The sequence below is a fragment of the Poecilia mexicana genome, unplaced genomic scaffold, assembly GCF_051168715.1.
Source record: "Poecilia mexicana isolate PSO_F unplaced genomic scaffold, ASM5116871v1 scaffold_4, whole genome shotgun sequence".
Lineage (NCBI taxonomy): Eukaryota > Metazoa > Chordata > Actinopteri > Cyprinodontiformes > Poeciliidae > Poecilia > Poecilia mexicana.
Window position 1 is genome coordinate 14,342,825 of NW_028263373.1, and position 19,290 is coordinate 14,362,114.

General features: G+C 40.4%; 2 protein-coding genes across 2 annotated transcripts in view; one reads left to right on the plus strand and one right to left on the minus strand.

Annotated features, from left to right (window-relative positions):
- The first annotated feature begins 563 nt into the window (after window positions 1-563).
- Window positions 564-7,929, plus strand: guk1b (guanylate kinase 1b). The gene is made up of 9 exons (XM_014970739.2): window positions 564-687; window positions 1,719-1,835; window positions 2,003-2,044; window positions 4,467-4,577; window positions 5,496-5,592; window positions 6,614-6,752; window positions 6,878-6,962; window positions 7,040-7,125; window positions 7,210-7,929. Exons 2-9 carry the CDS (start codon window positions 1,724-1,726, stop codon window positions 7,237-7,239), a joined length of 702 nt encoding a protein of 233 aa, XP_014826225.1. The 5' UTR covers window positions 564-687; window positions 1,719-1,723; the 3' UTR covers window positions 7,240-7,929.
- Window positions 7,930-19,290, minus strand: part of obscna (obscurin, cytoskeletal calmodulin and titin-interacting RhoGEF a) — a 47,164-nt gene continuing 35,803 nt past the window's right edge. The window contains exons 63-85 of the mRNA XM_088005003.1: window positions 18,427-18,535; window positions 17,667-17,779; window positions 17,477-17,589; window positions 16,319-16,487; window positions 16,045-16,132; window positions 15,751-15,951; window positions 15,608-15,668; window positions 15,448-15,525; window positions 15,191-15,363; window positions 15,006-15,032; window positions 14,736-14,888; window positions 13,973-14,018; window positions 13,811-13,888; window positions 11,578-13,315; window positions 11,360-11,488; window positions 11,172-11,285; window positions 10,710-10,877; window positions 10,448-10,553; window positions 9,955-10,194; window positions 9,532-9,755; window positions 9,098-9,194; window positions 8,713-8,862; window positions 7,930-8,613 (exon numbers count right to left, since the gene is read on the minus strand). Of these exons, the coding sequence (XP_087861129.1) occupies window positions 8,433-8,613; window positions 8,713-8,862; window positions 9,098-9,194; window positions 9,532-9,755; window positions 9,955-10,194; window positions 10,448-10,553; window positions 10,710-10,877; window positions 11,172-11,285; window positions 11,360-11,488; window positions 11,578-13,315; window positions 13,811-13,888; window positions 13,973-14,018; window positions 14,736-14,888; window positions 15,006-15,032; window positions 15,191-15,363; window positions 15,448-15,525; window positions 15,608-15,668; window positions 15,751-15,951; window positions 16,045-16,132; window positions 16,319-16,487; window positions 17,477-17,589; window positions 17,667-17,779; window positions 18,427-18,535 (4,556 nt within the window). The 3' untranslated portion in view covers window positions 7,930-8,432. The remainder of the gene's footprint in view (window positions 8,614-8,712; window positions 8,863-9,097; window positions 9,195-9,531; window positions 9,756-9,954; window positions 10,195-10,447; window positions 10,554-10,709; window positions 10,878-11,171; window positions 11,286-11,359; window positions 11,489-11,577; window positions 13,316-13,810; window positions 13,889-13,972; window positions 14,019-14,735; window positions 14,889-15,005; window positions 15,033-15,190; window positions 15,364-15,447; window positions 15,526-15,607; window positions 15,669-15,750; window positions 15,952-16,044; window positions 16,133-16,318; window positions 16,488-17,476; window positions 17,590-17,666; window positions 17,780-18,426; window positions 18,536-19,290) is intronic.

Below are 19,290 nucleotides of genomic sequence, written 5' to 3' on the forward strand. Positions count from 1 at the left end.
AAAAACCGGCAGGTTCAGTCTTTAGAGGTGAAAAGCTGGTAGAGCTGCAACTGCAGGGTGATTATAATAAATGTTGACTCTGGCAGGCTGAATATAAATAAATATATAGGTCAAAACTAGCAATTTTTCATCTGAATAAAGTTTCAAAAACAATTTGTCATTTTCCTTACATGTTACAATTATGCAGTACTTTTGTGTCGGCCCATCTTGTAAAATGCCAAGAAAACATATTAAGGTTTGTGGTTGTAATGTGACATGTAAGAAGTTAAGCAGTATGTCCAGTTTAGCAAGGCACTCTGTCTGTCAGTAACACCTGTGCTTCCCTTTACCATCAGCCATCATCTGCAGCAGCAAAATCCCAAAGCACGTCTGCAAAATAACCCTTTGGTTCGAGTTTGAAGCCACAATCCAGGAAACATTTTGATGCCTCACAAGCAAAAGCACTACTGAATGAATAACCATTTGTTCCTGAAGATTAGCCTATCTTATGCAAAGAGAGCTCACATGTGATTGGTCATTGAGCTAAATGGAGATGGTGGTAATTCAGACTGACAGCTGCTCCAGTGTGACACCAACACACACACACACACACTGGGATTGCACTCAGCCCATTAAGATGCCAGGCTTAAGAATCGCTTGTTGCTGAACGTCTCTGCAGAACAGACGATTCAGGCGCAGCGAGGAAAGGTAAGATGGACTTTTTACCAAACTCCTTAAACCTAAAGTCAAACTAAAATATGGGAGTAAAGGGGCAGAAGAATATATAGTAGTGCTGCACCATATACACAATCATAGCTGCTGGAGGACATTGTCCAGTATTTATTGACTGATTAATTCCAATTGTTTTGGGGTTTGACATATTTGATGCGTCACTGGAAATAACACAAGTAAATCTTCCTTTTACAGTATGTTGAAAGCAACAGCTTACTGTTTAAGTTATTCACCGGTTTGTTAATTGTCTTTAATTTATACCGTTTTGTTCTGTGTAAAAGACTATCGAGATAGATCTACTAAAATAACTGATACACAGCAGTAGATATCACTATATTACCATCAGAAATAAACATTAAGCAGCCAAATAACAGTAACAACTAAAAGAAGTTATTGCAGCCTTTTAGAGATAATAGAATATTATTATGTTCTTAGGCAGAGACTCCTGTGTCATTAAGTTAGTGTGTTAATTGTTTTGGTGTCCCTGGAACATCGTCCTCCCTTTGTGGCAGCAGGTAAATAGGCCACCTGTCCCAGATCTAATTAATCCTGCTGACTGACCCATCATGACTTCATTAACAGCCACTCCTGATGTTACTGCCCTCAGAGGCTCTGGCTGTCTTACAGGCCAGCTGTTAGGACATAGAGTAATTGTTTAATTAAAGAGAAATTTCTTCTTGCCCAGCGGTTTGCTAGCAGGGATTGAAATCGGGATATTATCAGAGCAGCAGCAGCTTGTTTTTAACCCTCTGTGTGAAATGCTCCACCTGACAGCGCAGTGGATCAAAGGATTAACCTCAGTGCACTTTAGGACGGCTAACAGGATAGCTGCTGAGCTTCAACGCCGAGGAGAAATCGCTTACACAACTCAGAATCGTGGCTTTCCATTAGTGCTTTTTATAAAAGAAAAAAAAAAAAAGAAAAAAAAAATCAGAAATTTACACTACAGTCCACACACTCGTTTTGTTGCGGTACCGACAATCCTGAGCATTCGGTGTGTGTTTCAGGAACAATGTCAGGACCGAGGCCCGTGGTGCTGAGCGGCCCCTCTGGGGCAGGGAAGAGCACCCTGCTGAAGAGGCTGATGAAGGAGCACGAGGGAGTGTTTGGATTCAGCGTGTCACGTATGTCTGTGTGCCAATTAGTGATTAGCTTCCATAACATGAGCCTAACCGAAGGAGGAAGCGGTGTCGACTGTCAAATTCAACAGATTCTGTTATTAAGCTGAGGACTTAGCAGCATCTGATTGATGATCTGTAAGTGCTTTTTAATGATGCCATGCTTTTCTCAGACACAACAAGAAACCCTCGACCAGGGGAAGAAGATGGCAAAGGTACGGAGGCTCTGGCTGCAGGATGGCTTTTATAGGTGACAGTTTTTGTAGCGTCTGCATTAGGCATGGGCCGGTATGGGATTCCCACCGTCTAATAACCTTCAGTAATAAAATAATAATAAAAAAAAGATCAGGGTTTCATTAACAGTATTTAGACCAAAGTTGAAAACATAAATGTATGACATCACAAAATGTCCTTTAATTTAAAGAAAAAAAAGAGCAACTTGAATTCCCCTTGAGATGATAAATTTTTTTTTTAAATCACTGCAGAAATCATTTATTTTTATTTGCTATATAAAAAGGAACAACCTTGATTCCCCTCACTGTCTTGAGATTAAACCAGACTAAACTGCTCCTGTTCCAGGTCAATGAGGATTACCAAAATGATTTGCTATAAATAATGAGATTTTCTTGCAGTTTTGCTGAACTGTCTTTAGATTCATTTTGTATAATTGGCTTTTAAACTGTATGGCTTGCATGAAACATTTTGGGTCTCCTTCTCACCATAGTTTGGTGCGATTTTGTCCCATTCTCTCTGACAGAGCTGGTGTAACTGAGCCAGGTTTGCGTCGCTCACACACAACTTTTCAGCTCTTCCCACAAGTTTATTAGAGCGTTGTGTTGACCACTCCAAAACAAGGACTTTGTTGTCCTTTAACCAATTTGTAACTCTGCATTATTACAGAAAGACTGTTTTATACCCGAGATACCAGGTGGACCAATCTGTCCTACATCAGAATATCCCATAACATGAGATACTTCACATTTGGGATGATGTTCTCTGGCTTGCAACCATTATTTTACAAGAACCACTTGAGATAAAAAAAAATTATTTTTTCCAAGGGTGACCTGTCCAAAATGTAACAGTAGCTTCATCGGATCACAGGGTTTGTCTCCAAATATTAAGATCATTGAGTGCATTTGATAACAGTAATCTGTCATTATGTTAACCATGTTAGATTATTTTTATTATGAAAAAAATCAAACTCTTACCAGCTTGCTACATCTGCAGATGGATGTCTAGGAGATGGGGTAATCTGTGTGTGAATATTTTAGCATTTCTCATCTTGTAAAGGCCAATGTTGTAAAGGAAGCTATAGATATAATTGGAAAATAGATAGAGAGTCATGCCATCTTAGGAGTGAACAAAATTGTGTTTTGGGATAAATGAAAAGCTCAAAAACAAGATGTGGCAAAAAAATAGGTTAAGTAAATAACCACATAACTTATCATTTACAACTAGTTAAAACTTTAATCCTGTGATAAAAGTAGTCAGTGCAGTCAACCAAAATTCCTCCCTGAAAGCAAAATGAGAGAGCACCAAAACCAAACAGAAAAAAACAACATATTTTAACAACCAAAAATAAGTTATTCCCTACAAAAAGTAACTAAACACTCACCCTCCTTCTCAAATGAGTAAATACACACTCCTTTCTGATCACAACAAGCTCCCTGCAATGGAGTAACCTGGTAGAGTCCACAGGAGATGTCCGGTGAGATCAAACCCATAAGGTTCTCACACCTAATAAATCCAGGCCTGTGTCTGAACCAGACTCCCACAGTTTAAGTACTCTGCTTTACATGCTGATTAGGTGAAGTGGGAACAGCTGCACTCACCTGCACAGCCAAGACACATGAGGGGGAGAGTGAGAAAAAAAAGAAAGAAAAACACACCCTCAGTGCTGCATGTAATGCAGCTTCAACCAGCGTCTTTAGAAGGCCTGTTGCTGTTGAGGCACATATGGATACGCCCTTTTTGCACAAAAACCAATCTTATTTGGGACACAGAAATCAACTTCTTCCTGAACCGTATGGTGGTGAACAGAACCAGGATGTTTCTACTTGTTTCTTTGAGGCACCTTTGGGCATGTGGAAACTGGACCCAGGGATAAACCAGACTATTTACTTGAAAAGCATTGAAACCTTAGCATCTTTTGTAGAACGGAATAAAAAAAAGCAGAATTTGTCTCTCCTGTCAGCAATGGAAAAGTTGCTGCTATTCAGCCAGCTGACCAGCAGTGTGCAACAACATATGGGAAGGAAGGATCAGCTGTTGTGTGTTTCATGAAGCAGGACAAAACCCTTAAAAAGACTGTAAGCCATGGGCTCTAAAACTGAAGTATACCTTGATGCCTGCATCCGGCCCATGCCTAGTTGGCACGTGTTTGATGTTTTAGCGTTTTAACGCTGTGTTAGCATCACCTTGCTAACACGCAGCGACAACTCACGGAAGACATGGACTTGAATTTGAACCTACATGGCTGTCATAAGAGTGGATTTCCCTTCCCTGCCCTCGCTACAACAGCACTACGACACTTCTTACTCCCAAGTGAACTGCACAAATAGTTTTTGTCACCTTGTGTAATCTCCCTTCATATAAAGGGATAAACCTCTTTCTGTGCCTTTTTTGCTCTCTCCATAGGGCTGAACAAGCTCCCCATGCTTCTGGGGGCTACTTTACTGCCTGTAGCAGACGTCTTTTCCTCTGAAACCTCATTTTCGTGTCCAAACGAATCAGAACACAAAGATAAAGGTGATCTTTATCACTGTGATTCCTCATCACAGCTTGTTAAGATAGAGGGATGGGGGTTACTTTCATCACCATGGCATGCTGTCATTGGATTTATAAGGGAATCGGTCATGATTATACAAACTGTAATAAAGAACGGGAATCGAGATAAGACAGTTTACACTTTGGAGTAAAAAGCTTTTGAAAATAGCCCCCTGTGTTGCCTCTTCAGTGATTCCCATTTCCAACATCCCATAAAACTGTTCCGCCCTCCACTGTAGCGAAGTGAGCTCTAACCATTCAGATTCGACCACTAGCGCCACTAAATCAAGGTTTTTAAATTCAAAAAATATATATCTTACTCTTTATTTTCCTTTCCTGATTTTTAATTTTTGACTATTATTGAATTCCTCAAGCTGTAATGTAGCCAACTTTGGGCAAAAAAATAATATTTTTTTTGTTAAATCATCCCCCAATTTGAATGATATTTACTGTTTCCAGCTCACTTGTCATTTCTCTTTGGATCGTATTCAGTTCCAAATGCATTAGTTGTCATGTGATGTGGAGATCAGTGGTAGAGGTAGAAATGTGTTTGCTCGCTTCTGAAACTTTGTGTTTTTAGATACCGAGAGATTTTGACGTTTGAAGGATTTAGATCAGTGGATCTGGTATGGAAAAAGGAACGCCATTATTATTATTATTTTTTTATGTTGATATTTGACTCACACTGAATATTGTTTAGATACAGGCTTACAGTAACAAATAAAACATTTGTAAACTTAGCTTCAGTTGATGAAATTTAATTTGCAGCTGATTTTGTTTTTAATTGGTTGGAATCCATGTTGCTTTCTACTATGATTGTTGTGCATTATATGTATTATTTTCTAAAAGCAGAGTGTTTTCCGGCAGATCTAGCATTATAACCAATGATGCGTCTTGCAGACTACCACTTCACGACGAGAGAGGCCATGCAGGAAGGCATCGACAACGGAGAGTTTATTGAGAATGCTGAGTTTTCTGGCAACATGTATGGAACAAGGTAACGTATGTCATTATGTTTACAAAGCATTTTTGGCATATTACGAACTCATATGTTTTTCATGGAGAAATGCATGTGTTTTTTATATATATATTTTTGGAGCATTTATATTCCGCCCGGTTTACTTTAATACCCCTAAACTGAAGCCAGTGCAACTAATTTACAATGGTGGTAGCAGCATAATGCTGTGGGCAGCACTTGTAGACATAGATGGAATCACATCCAGGTTAGTGTTATTGTAGCATTTCAAGAACATCTGTAAAATGATATTAAATAATCACTTTTTTTTCTGTAAAAATCAAATAAATGTGTGACAATAATCCTGGTTAATGCACAGATATGATAAGAAAAATGTTAAGTCAGCTGCTGTCTGCTGGCCCTGTTTGACCAGCACAGGTTTGATGGTTAATCAGCTAAATCTCAAAGGCTGGGATTTGACCAGCTCCAGGTGTTCCTCAGTAACACAAGGAGGGCATCAACCCAAAACAAGTTTAGGTGGGATTCATTATCAAAATAGGACTAATCCAACGCTTAGACCCTTTAATGTGTGAGTAAAAGTAGAACCAGAGTTAAAATCTGAGCACCTTTAATAATGACTCATTCGAGCGCAGGAAACATTTAATATAAATTTAAGGGATACTTACCAAAGCAAAAACTCACAGATACAAGAAGAAGGGGAAATTAAAAGAAAAATGAAGGAAGATTCATTAAAAAGCATGAAGCAGTTACAGATTCACATTCCCCAGGTGACAGATGGAGCTTTAACCTATAAGTTAAAAAGAGCACCACAGCAGCTTAGCATCTTATGAGTCACCTTTAATCTCTCCTTATTCTGAAGATAACGTTCACTCACCGAGTCTGAGCAGCCTGGATCAATGCAGAGATCCTCTTACCCTGGTCATTGCCTTTGTAAAGAGCAAAACTGCATAAATGCACCCAAAACCTGCTTAAACACAAGCAAAACCTCTCTGTTTGGTCTCAGTTGTTCTACAATCTCTCTGCTGTCATTTTTTGCTTTCAGTAAAGCTGCTGTGGAAGATGTACGAGCTAAGAATCTGATCTGCATCCTCGATGTGGATATCCAGGGGGTGAAGCGGATTAAAGAGACTGATCTGGACCCCATCTACATCTCCATCCAACCTCCATCCATGGAGATCCTGGTAATGCAATTCGCATATGCCTGAACACCAACATTGTTGTTATACTCTTAATTAAGCTTGTTTACAGCTGGATCAAAAATAAATACAGTTTTTAATGATAAAGGTGATGCCATGTTCTGTTTTAGGAAAAACGTCTGAGAGACAGGCAGACAGAGACGGAGGAGAGTTTACAGAAACGTCTGGAGGCTGCACGCATCGATATGGAGCTTAGTGAGTTTCTTCACAATCCCAATAAAACACCTTGAAGTAAAAACACAAAAGGCTAAACGAGATGAAATTGTTTTTAGGTAAAGAGCCTGGAGTGTTTGACATAGTTATCATCAATGATGACTTGGAGAAGGCCTATGAGGAGCTGAAAGAAATCCTCGATGAAGTATGTAAACAGTAGAACAGTGGCTTTTTATCGGTTTGTGTTTCTTGCACAAGTTGCAGTATTTTATTATTTCTCCCCTTACAGGAAATCAAGAAGGTCCAGGAGGCCAAATGAACCAAAAACAATTACCCACTTGTTTTGCTGCTTGTGACTCTGATCAGAATAACTCTCCCAGAGAATGAACACGACCGAAGAAAAGAGCAGAAAATATGTTGTTGTTTTTTTTTATTTCATTTCTCTGTACCTGTGTTGTTTCCATGCAGGTAAAGAAATGCAAAAGTTTGGGTTAAAATGTTTTCATTGCTGAGCAAGAATTTCTGTTGTAGTTAGTGAAAGAAAAACTGGTCAAATGTATGTATGAATGTCTTAAAACTGTATAATTTGAAACTTTTTTCTGGCCTCTATTAAACACCTTTGGCACTTATTTGGTATAGCAAATTCAGGGTTCAGGGTATAAGAGTTCTCAGTGCTTTTTAGCCTATTTGAAGCATGAATGTTCACAATTAATTGATGGGGGATATTTTCACTGTAGTCAGTCTTTGAAATATATATCTTGCAAAAACCCAGCTAGTAAGGAGTGGGATGTATGGATAAATGGACAGATGGAGAAATCATACTTTAATAAATTGCATAGAAACCCACTGAAAACTGTATTTATGCATACTTTTGCTCAACACTAATATTAAATAACTAAAACCTTCCTGCACAGAGAAGACTTTGTATTTTGTAGATTTCCATTGATGTTCAATATCACATGTTTATATAGAAATGTGGATAAATAAAGAGATTGGGGACATTAACAAAGCACTTCGAGTGTCATTTATTATTATTTTTTTTTCCATTCACTTCAAGACAGGAGGTCATTCACAAAACACACGCTGTTCTATTTATTCATTGCAAACTTATGAGTAATAAAGTTTGGAATACATTTCTGAAATTTTCTGTAGTTTTCTTAAAACACACAAAAAACAGATGTTACATGTAAGACCAAACGTTTGACGCTTTAACAGATTAAGGCAGCAAATCACTTTGAGAGCAATCAAAACCTGTCAACTCATGCATCAGTGTGCAGTCCTAACTAATCCCTGAAATGTTTCCATCAAAACCAAATCGAAAAGATTTCACAAACTGAGACTCATTAAGACGCGTTTAAAGTCAGGATATTTCATTTTATGAAACTAACTTTGGTTTTGTTTAACAGAAGAAAAGTCACACCAGGAAAAACACAATTGCAGTGATATATATATGTATATTTGTTGTTGTTCACAACGATGAAGAGGTTTTGCGTTTGCGTGTTTTGTTTTACCTCACTGGAAGAACGGCCCCTGATGTTTTGTGCACACCTGATCTCGTTTCTCCTCTTTCTGCTTGAGGAAAGCTCTGAGCTTGTCAGTGGAGAAGCACACTTTGGAGGGTCGGACTTTGTGTGGAGCCCGATGGGCGCGCAGCCACGGGTTCTGGAGACACTCGGCCGCCGTTGGTCTCCCCCTGCAAACATTTTTTTTTTAACCCATCAAAACTGTGTGTTCTCATCAATATTTTATATAAACAAATCCAATCTAATCACTGACACTGAGAGACACTCACCAGGATTTATTATTCAGGCTGTTCTTCATGAAGTTTAAAGCTCCTTCTGACAGACCAGGGTAACAGCGGCCGAACTGGATCTTCCCTTTCTTAATGTTTTTGTCTTGCTCCCAGCTGTGTTCGGCATAAAAGGGACTGTCGGCGCTCAGCCTTGTGGTGAAAATTAAAAGCAGATAGAATAATTAGGTATTTTGGAGCAACAAATGATGCGCTCTATCTGTGAGTGTCTTTAATTTTCTTAAAATTTTCCTTAAACCTGAAGAGATCTTAAAAAAAATCCCTAACAGCTATATAACTATATAATTTTAATTGATCTTATATTTGACTTTAAACAAAATAAAATCTTATTTTGTGGTATTTTTACACTTGTTTTGTCAGTGCTTACATGATAAAGGACAGGACTCCAACAGCCCAGATGTCAGTCTCCGGCCCCACACCCTGACCCTCCAGGATTTCTGGAGCTTTAGGAAGGACAATATAGACTGATAAAAGCAGAGAGAAGCAGAGTATTGTCCATTAAAACAATTTATTCTCCTCTTAATATGGAAAATGGTTAAAATTGTAATTGGGTAAAAATGGACTTGTGTTTGTTAGATTATGGTAGCTAAGATCAGCTGAGATGAAGTTAGGCTCTGTTATTTCCATCCATCCAACCATTCAGCCTTTCTTCAGTAAAGTGCACCTTTTCTGCAGCAGTCTGTTGGAAGGCCATGACAGTCAAACATTGAGTATGTTAGATCTTAAATCTTCCAAACAATATTTTTGCTTGTAAATTCAGAAGAAAAAAGAAGAAAACTCCCTCCGCCCCCACACTGCTACCTTTGCTGTCTGCAAAGCCATGAATGTGCTCGATGTTGAGAGGCTGTCCGGGTACGAAGGACTGAGCTGAGCCGAAGTCGATGATCTTCAGGTGGTTGCCATCGTCCACCAGCATGTTGTCAGACTTCAGGTCCAGGTGGATGACCCGGCGGCTGTGGAGGTAGTCCGCTGCGCTGACAATCTGATGGAGCAGCTCGGCCACATTACTCTCTGCATACAGGTCTCTAAGGACGTAGAATCATATAAGCTCTGAGTTCAAACTAAATCCAACTAATGCAAAGTTTCTAGTTAGCTTTGTGTTCTCACTGAAATCATTATATATATGAGTTCTTTGAACCACAATTTAAAAAAACCAAAAGACAGAACAGAGTCTCATTCCAGTCTATGTATCTAAAATGAAATGCTTAAAGTATTTGAGCTTACCTTGCAGCCAGACTGTGCAGCAGCTCCTTGCCGGGACACAGCTCCTCCACCAGCAGCACATACAGAGGGGTGATGAAAGCAGCGTACAGCTGAACCAGGTGGGGGTGGTGCAGCCGCCTGAGCAGCTGGTACTCCCGCAGCACCAGCTGCCTTTGCTCGGCCTGGTAGGGAGTGATCTTAGCGGCGAATACCTGACTGGTTTCCACATCCCTGCACAGGTTTATGACACTGAAACGACCCCTGAGAGAAAGCAGGGAGTTTAAAAGAAATATGTGTTTAATTGGGAGGAACAACAGATACAGGTCTATTTTAAATGAGTTGCAGATGCACAAAAACTGTATCTCCCCCTCCTTCCATTAATAATCCATTTTTGAAGGTAACAGATAACTTTGATCTCAACAATACACCTGTAAAGTTGTCATGTTCAGATATGAAACTGCTGAGCAAACGGAAACAGTTCTTTGTTGCTAAACTACTTTTTGTCATCAGTGACCTGTTGATCTCAGACAGGAAGCTGTAGTTCCTGTTTACGGTTTGATGTTCTGATCCAGGTACTTTTGACCCGATTGAGTCAGTCTGAATGAGAGGAATGCGGATATCTGCAAAATAATAAAAAAAATACAAGAAGGATTATTATCTTCTACATGGATGTACCCGCAGGTTTCGAAACAGTGTACTATGATCTACGAGAAGAAAACTTTAGGAAATGATTAGAATAGTTTGCAGCTGCTAACACAATGTGCAGCTTTTAATACCTTCAGGATGAGTGGACATGACAATGGGAGCTGAAGCTTCACTGAAAGGTCCTGCTCCTGTCCTGGTGACGCAGCCCACCCTGAACACATACGACGCCCCTTTCGGTAAATCCTTCACTACGTAGCAGCTGTCTGCCACCTCATCTGACAGGACTGTCCACTCGCCACCTGAAGAAACACAAAGGAGTCTAATCCAGAAAAATAAAACTTAAAAAAGAAACAGCTTTCAAGGCCTCTGAGAAAGCTTTTATAAATGTTCGCTGTAAAACAACAGAATGAAAACAACAGAATGAAAACAAAGTGATCACTGCAAACACTGGGAAGCACGACTACCTGACGACATGTTGATGAGTTTGGTTTTTCAAAGTACGGAAAGAATAAAAAAGCAAACATAAAGAGATTTTGAGATGTTTCACTTTATGTAAGGTGAAATGTAAATTTTCATCTGCGACTGAAACTCACCATCTGAACAGTACTGCACACAGTAAGTGACCGGGTCATCGGACTGGACAGGCCTCCACACCAGCAGGACTCCGCCTCCGTCTAGCTGGAGCACCTCTGCTTTGCTGGGATGAACTGACATGATTATGAAGAAAATAAATTAAACAGATGTTTCATAAATGATGAACTGTAGAGTGTTTCCTTGTTACCTTTTATCTTTTTGAATGGTGGTATTTTAAAAGATGAGAGGAGCTTTGAGTTTCTCTTTTTGGGGGTCTCGAGACCACTGCTCTGTTCCCTCTCAGCTGGGATGGCAGTGGATCCTTTTACTATTGGCCCTTAACCATCCAAAAACATTATTAATCTGGTATTAAACAACAAACTACATCCCTAATTTGGGATTACGTACAAATAAAACTCAACTTACCTCCTTTACTGACATTTTCCTTACTGGAGGACCTGGAAAACAGTTTGGTCAGACTGGAGGCTGAAGCTCTCATCTTCTTCCTCAGAGACATAGTGGGCGTGTCGGGCTTCATGATCTCTCCCAGTGTGGGCCCCAGCTCCGTATTCTCCAGCTGGGTGTATGAGTGGCCGGTCCAGGACTGCCTGCGGAAGATCCTCAGGAGACCCAGTTTGGGGGACTTTCCAGTCGGTGGGCGCGCTTCCAGAGCCGGAGCAGATGCATGCCTTTGGAGCATGGCGCCCTCTTTCTTGTCCCGGGCTCTGGGAGGCCTCTCAGGAGTTCCTAGAGAGCAGAGGCTTGGACTGGGACTCGGCATTGAGGGCCTCTCTGGCTGACCTTTGCTAATTGTAGACAAGTTGGGATTGGACCGGGTCCGATTACGTGGTGGAGGCTGAGGACGGGAACTTCGAGGTTTTATTTCCTGAAATGGGGTAGGGGAGGGTGTAATCAGGGGTTCACTGTGTTCATCATTTTCATCACTCCCTCCTGATCGGTATCTCCTTCCGACATGACCATGACTGAGCTCATCAAACGAGCCTATTCTACTTGAAGACTCAGATCCACCATGCTCCAGAATGAAAGACTCTGCCAGAGACCCCTGGGAGCTGGTCAGCGTGTCTCCCTCAGTCTGGTCCTGACCCAGCCTGGATCTCATTCTGCCTCCAGCAAGGAACTCCGATGGAACAGATGATCCACTAAATACCCCTTGTGTCAGAGCGACTGAGCCTCTTCGTCCTGAGACCTTCGGAGCTTTCTGGAAAATTAGTGAGTTTCTCCCAGCTGCTTCACCATGTGTGATTTCTTCCTTCGTGCTGTGAGAGGCCTCTTCTTCGCGTGCGCTTTCATGGCTGGCTGAGCTGGGAGATCGACGGGAATACTCGTCAAGAGACCTGCTCCGTCTGTGTGGCGGTACGTTGGTGTGGGAGAAGCCCACCCCATCATCAAACGAAGAGGACTTCTGCATGCTGGGCTGTACGGATCCTCGTCTCTGCCCACGGTTGCTCTCGGGTTCATCCTCCACGTATTCAATCAGAGGCTCATTGAGCCGCCCTGAGAAGCTCCTCCTGAGAGGCTTACGGCCTCTTTCCTGCTTTTTCGCCTGGAATTTGTCCCTCAAAGTCATGTGTCTCGCAGACAGAGGGGAAAGCTGTTGAGAGCTGTTGTAGAAAGTGCTTCGGATGACGCTTCCTCTGGGAATGCGGCCTCCGTCACTTCCTGAACCCTCGTCGCCGTCAGAGAGGTACAAAGATCGGTTGCTATCCTTGCTGAAGCGTCGTTCCCTCTGAGGTGTCTGTTGGTCTGTTGTTGTTGTTGATGACGCAATCGATGCTCTGCTCATGCTGCGCTCGGTAACACTCCTCCGTTCTCCCATTTCTCCATCCTCATCCTCCCCAAAAGCCCCTACATCCTCCTGTAAACTTAGGAGGCATTTAGGATACGGCTCCAAGATCTGTGCCCTCTCTGTTAAGGGGTCATACTCTTCTTCTGTATCCTCCTCCTCCTCTGTCTGGCTGCAGTGCTGGAAAAAGTCCCAAGAGTCGGCCTCATCATACTCCGATGAGGAGCCGCTGCTCAGGGAGGTGCTGCTGTGCTCCTGCGGCTCGCGGGGCACCGCAACCGACGTCTCTCTAAGAGGAGCATCGAGCAGCTCGGGGATGGGCCTCAGAGTGAGCACAGACCCGATAGATGTCAAAGAACGCTGAGGAGAAAAATGGAAAAAAAAAAAAAAACTGGTTAAATGATTTGAAATACTTTGTGACAGAAAAGAAAACGTACCTTATGTTTGCTGAAACTGTTACAGTGTCTTGTAGTGTCATAATCTTTTTTTTTTTTTTTTTTTTTGTAATATACAGACACAAACTAATGCATATACAGATAGCCTCAGGCACCTGTCTATATTTGGACAGGTTGTGCTGAAATGCGAATTTCCCTTTGGGATTAATAAAGTGTACTCATTGACTGATTCAGTCATTCAGATCCCAGAGCCAGTTTGTCCTGGTTAGAGTGGCCCTGTAGTGCCTGCCATAGGGCAGCAGGTCAAACAGATAGTAGATGGGATGAGTGCTGTCTCTGGTGATTTTCACAGCCAACAATAGACCTCTGTGGCTCCTCCATGGGCCTCATGACTGCTGCTCCGACTAATCTTCTTTCTCCTGGAGAAGGGCTTTGATTTTAGCAGATAACTCGGACGCACCTGCCACTTCCTTTTAGATATGAAGTCTTTCAAACTCCTCGTGTTGATTTCATCAGTGTCCTCCCCTGCATTTCCATCCTGTGGGGATAATTACAGATAATGCGTCAGAGCTCATTTGCATAAAACCTACAATGTTCTGTTTTTTTTTTTGTTTTTTTTCACCTGAAGCCACTCGTCACTCAAGCACTCAAAGGCAGATGGTCGAGTCCTGCACAACAAAATAAGATACTGTTATCACTGACTCACATAAAACATGTGAGCATCTTTGAATCAGACTACACAAGCATTTATATTTAGGTTTGTCAGATGGATACAAACCAATACAACACATAATTATTGGCATCCCTGGTATAAATGTGCAAATATGGGCATCATCGTCTCACTCTAAAAAGATGCTGCATGTTGTTTAACCTGTCAGAGATGTTTTAGATTTTTTAATTGTTCACACTGGGAGGTTTGGATGAGGAGCTATATTGTTGCCATTTCTTGACCTTTAAGGATCAGCGCTCTTCTCTTTCACTGAACGTGTTGTTCTTCTGTCTCTTCCATTTTGAATAATGTCAATAGTTTTGGGATTAACAGTTTTAAAATGTTATTTTTGAAAATTAGTTTGCTGTTATTTGTAGCTGAAAATGAAATATTGATTTTTGTTCATTTTCTGTTCTATGATTCAAGCCCTTAGTTTAAATAGTAACATGCTCAGCAAATGCATAGTTTAAATTAGCATTACAAATGTAAATGTTGCAACTTAACTAGTCGTCTCTTTTTGAGACTGAGTTATCTTTTGTTTTTTTTTTTGTACTGCCATAAAACTATGAAATCTATTATCATTTATTAATTAAGGCCTCTTGTCAGATTTTGTTTAAAGAATTTTAAAAAAACTACAGAGGCATAAGGCTAGTGAAAAATAAGACAGCTGTTGTACTCTGGATCCGGCTGAAGGACTGTATGGAGAAAATTCCTGGCTTCTGGGCTCCTGCATACGATGTCCGGGGCGTCCCAGTTTAAAGTTGCCTCTCCCACCCTGAGCAATGTTGCACGGTCAGTCTCGCCCACAAAGGGGCACCGGCAAACCAGACTGTCAAGACAAAAAAATTATGCAAGAAATAATTAGGAGAAAACAAGCTCTTCTGCTACTTACACTTTTATATTTTGCATAATTCAAGTTTATTTTTGAATATCACTGAATACATACCACAGAAATGTTATGACACCGACAGCCCTGATGGGACAAAGTATGAGAAATAAACAAAACATAACTTTTTGTAGTAATTATCTTAATACAACAACAGCAACAGATTATTAGAGTTTAGTACAATGTTTAAATTAAATTATTTACAGGTTATGGCAAATTCAGGACACATAATCAGTTAATCTCACCAAATATCCGTGGCCACAGTGACAGGTTCTTGATGTACAATCTCAGGTGCAACAAACTCTGGGGTACCCAACACACTGTACTGGTGTCGGGATGTGTCTATTTCCTGGCAGAAGCCAAAATCACAGATCTTGATCTCATCTTTGGGCGGGTACACCATTAATATATTTTCAGGCTACAAGGAGTAGAAAAGTATTCAGTTAAGGCAGAGAATCACCAGAAAATGTAAGTGATAGTTGACGCTGAATAAAAATCTCACTTTGATATCCAGGTGCATGATGTTCATGCTGTGAATATGACAAACCCCTTCTAGAATTTGTTGGACATAAAATTGAACCTGAAAGGAAATAATATTCCCCAATGATCATTCTGTATGTATAGCTCTGATGATTTAGTCAAATTAACATTTGGGCTTGTACCTCTTTTTCTGAGACAGATCCTCTCATCAATAAATGGTCCAGAAGTCCATGAGAACAGCAGCTGGATGATGAAGTTAAGAACTCACCGATCGAGTATGTGATCAAACCCATAACTAGTTTGGCAGTTTGAAAAGGAAGGATACATTTCTGTGATTAACACCAGGGTGCGTCTGGTGCAAAAGAAGTCCAGCAAGCAGGCCACTCTGGGGTGAGCGAGGCGAGACAGAAGATCCCTCTCCTGGAAGGCCCTGGTCCGAGAGCTGCTCCGAAGAGGCAGAAATTTGGCAGAAAACACTTCCCCTGTTCTTCTGTGGATGACACGCTTCACCACCCCAAATGTCCCCCTAAATCACAAAACAAAAAAAGAAAATGGATATGCTGTGCCTTAAAAAAACACAACAACAAACATCTGATAGCAAAAGGAAAGTGAACAATACCTTCCAATTTCCTCATGGACATCATAGACTGAGAATAATCTCCTTCTCTTCCCCAGCTCCACTTCCCTCTCCTGAGGATCAAGCAGACCTACAGAAAAACACAAAATCAGTAAATAAACTTGGCACTAGGGTGGCAATCAGTGTATATTCTTCAACTTCTTTAAGAGTACAAAAGCTTGCATTATCCATCATGCTTCAGGTGCTCTAATCATTCCTTTTTAACAACGTTACGATGAACTGAACAGGTGTAAAAATGCAGATTAGAACTGCTGACCTTCCTCAACCGTTAGCTGAGCTTCACAGGAGACTTGGCCTGAGTCGTTGTGAGCGAAGCAGGTATATATGCCACTGTCCTCTCCTTCAGGGCACAATATGGTTAGGCTGCAGCGAGCACCATGCTGGACTATTTTCACATTCTCACTGGATGCAAGGGGCTCCCTATCCTTTAGACAGGAGAGAATCAGCTTTTAATAGAAAAACCAATGAGTTCATATGATCAAACATGGCCTTGACACTTCCTGAAATGTTTCAAATTACCACCACAAACTATGGTGTATTTTGTTAGAATTGTATGCATGGTGGAAGGAAAATAACATACCAGTATTTTAAATATTGTTTAAATATTTGATGCTTTGTTTCTTTGGAAAGTAACTGATTTTTTCCCCACATTTCTTCATTTCTTGGAGAGCTAGCTCAGTCTTCCCACATATTCTCATTTGGATTAAAGCCTGGACTTTGACTAGGCGATTCTAACACGTGAATATGTTTTCATCTAAGCCCTTCCATTACAGCGCTGGCTCAATGTTCAGTGGTGAAAGTTGAACCTCTTATACAAGGTCAAGTTTTTTGCTGCCTCCAAGATATTTTCTACCAGAACTTCCCTGTGTTTAACCACCTGAAGTCTGACCAGATTCGTTGTTCCTAATGAAGAAAATCCAGATGACAGCAGAAGGAGTTTAAATTCTTCAGATGGTGTGTGATGGTGGGTGATGTGCAGTTTCAGTTTTTCTTCCAAACTAAGTTAGTTTTACTCTGTTTAATCAGACCAAAATCCCTTCTTTGATTGAAAAGTAACCAAATATAGAAAATTAAGGTAAATTTTCTTTAGTTATAGTGTTGTATAATTATTGTGCTTCCTTAAATTTTATGTGATTTTGTAAAATGTATGTTAGTGGGAAGTTGCATATCATTTACATATTTGAAATAAATACCACAAAAAGTATTAGTATTTTTGCAAGGCCATGGATGATATAATGTTTTAGAAATTGCATAAAATGTAGTGAAATAAATGAAAATAGAGAAACTATTTGGTTAAGTATCAGTGAAGTTACATCCTATAACCGCAGACTTGCATAATACTTGCATAATTGCTAATCTAATCCTCTTTGCAACCAGTGTGGTTTGGAAAGGTCTCCTTTGTGTGACTGTTTACCTTGTACCACTGTACTTTAGGTGTGGGTCTTCCTGTGATGATGGCCATGAATGTTGCTGGTTGCCCAGGTTCGACACACAGATCCTCAGCAGGAACCTGGACCGAAGGAGGAGCTGAGAAGAAAGCTGTATCAGTATTTATTAATGCAACAATTTATTGACTTAATTCTGCATTGAAAAATATAAACTACCATCTGTTATTTCGTGCAAAGCCTCTGAAATATAGATCTCTTCTTCTTCTTCTTCCAGATAACATGAAGATTGCCGTACTGCAGATGGGTGAACATCCACAACAGTGCTGTATCTGGTATTGAAGATAGGCAAAGATGCACAGAGTGTGATTGGCTCAAAGTACTATACTAAATATCACTTTTAAAAAGTCTAATAAACATGGACAAAAATTATTAGAAGGAAGCAAAAATCTTGTCGGTTTTGATCGGTCACCTCTACATAAGACAAGTTGAAAGACAGAAGGTTCCCAAACATACATACATTTAGATAAAATTAGTTAAACTCACAATAACATCAGTAAGCACAAAATCAATATATGTTCTTGTATTTCTATTAGAGCAACCAGTAATGTTAACTGTAACCCTGGTTAATTTATTAGCATAAAAATCACTTCTTGGTGCAAACATTTTGAGAACATGCAAAGACTGCTGTGAAGGTTCAGTAAAAGAGTCTAGAAAAATAACCCTTTGTTGTGAGGAGCACATACTCTAGCGCTAATCATATATAATGTCATCCTCATTATTGTTCATATGAAGAAAGATTAGCGTGAACACCAGTACACCGATCCTTTTTCTAATCTCATTATCTTGATGAGGAGCAGTTATCGTGGTAAAACCTGCACTGCCACAATGCTTTAATAAGGTTAGCAGTTGCTAATGCTCAGTTATTTAAAATGGTGAAACACAGTTCATGCAAATTATAATTTAAAAAAAAGCTTACTGCTCAGAAGATCCAGGAGGAAATTGTGTATTTGCAATAGAAGAAGGGCTGAAATCAGTCTGCAGCCATTTCTTAACAAAGCCAGTGGACCAGGCCTCTGAGTCAGCTTCTAGAAAAACCAAAACACCAATTAGGGAAACTTTCAAATTAAAGATTAATAAATAATTTGAGAATTTTGTATTTCTTTTTTTTTTTTTTTTTACTAAAAGTGGAAAAAATTATTTTCTAGAAAGTACATTACCTTACAATCCAGGAACAGCAAACACCCAGTTTGTCTTACCTTGAAGCGTCAGGGTTTTACCCATCTAACCCACCACATCAACAGGACATGATCACATGCCCACTCCTGCACGGGCAGGAAGGATACACTCGCCCAGCACATGACCATCTTGTAGGAGTGGAGAGTTAGCTGGGCATGCGTTGGTAGGAAGAGAAAGGGAGTGTTGACTGGTTATTGGTTATCATGAGTGTGATGACTTTCATGGAACAGTCCATGTGAGGAACCCCCTGCTTTGGGACCAGTGAAGGGAAAATGGGAACCATCATGTAGGTTATAGACAATGGGAAGACAAACAAATATGGTATGAAAAATACAAAAGTACAATTCACTTAAATTCCGATTAACCGATTTATGACCGGCTACACAAAAACACTGACATGAAGTTTCAATATTTTCCTGTTCGCCACTAGCTTTTGGCACCTTCAGTCTGCTGATCGTTGCATATAAACACTGCAGTAGGAACACATACTGTTACAATCCATGCCCTCTGTGAAAAGTGAAAACATGATGAAAAACATTGAACACCCCATACAATACATTTAGCACTGTCTGTCGTGGATGTTGGGGAACACAGTATGAATTCT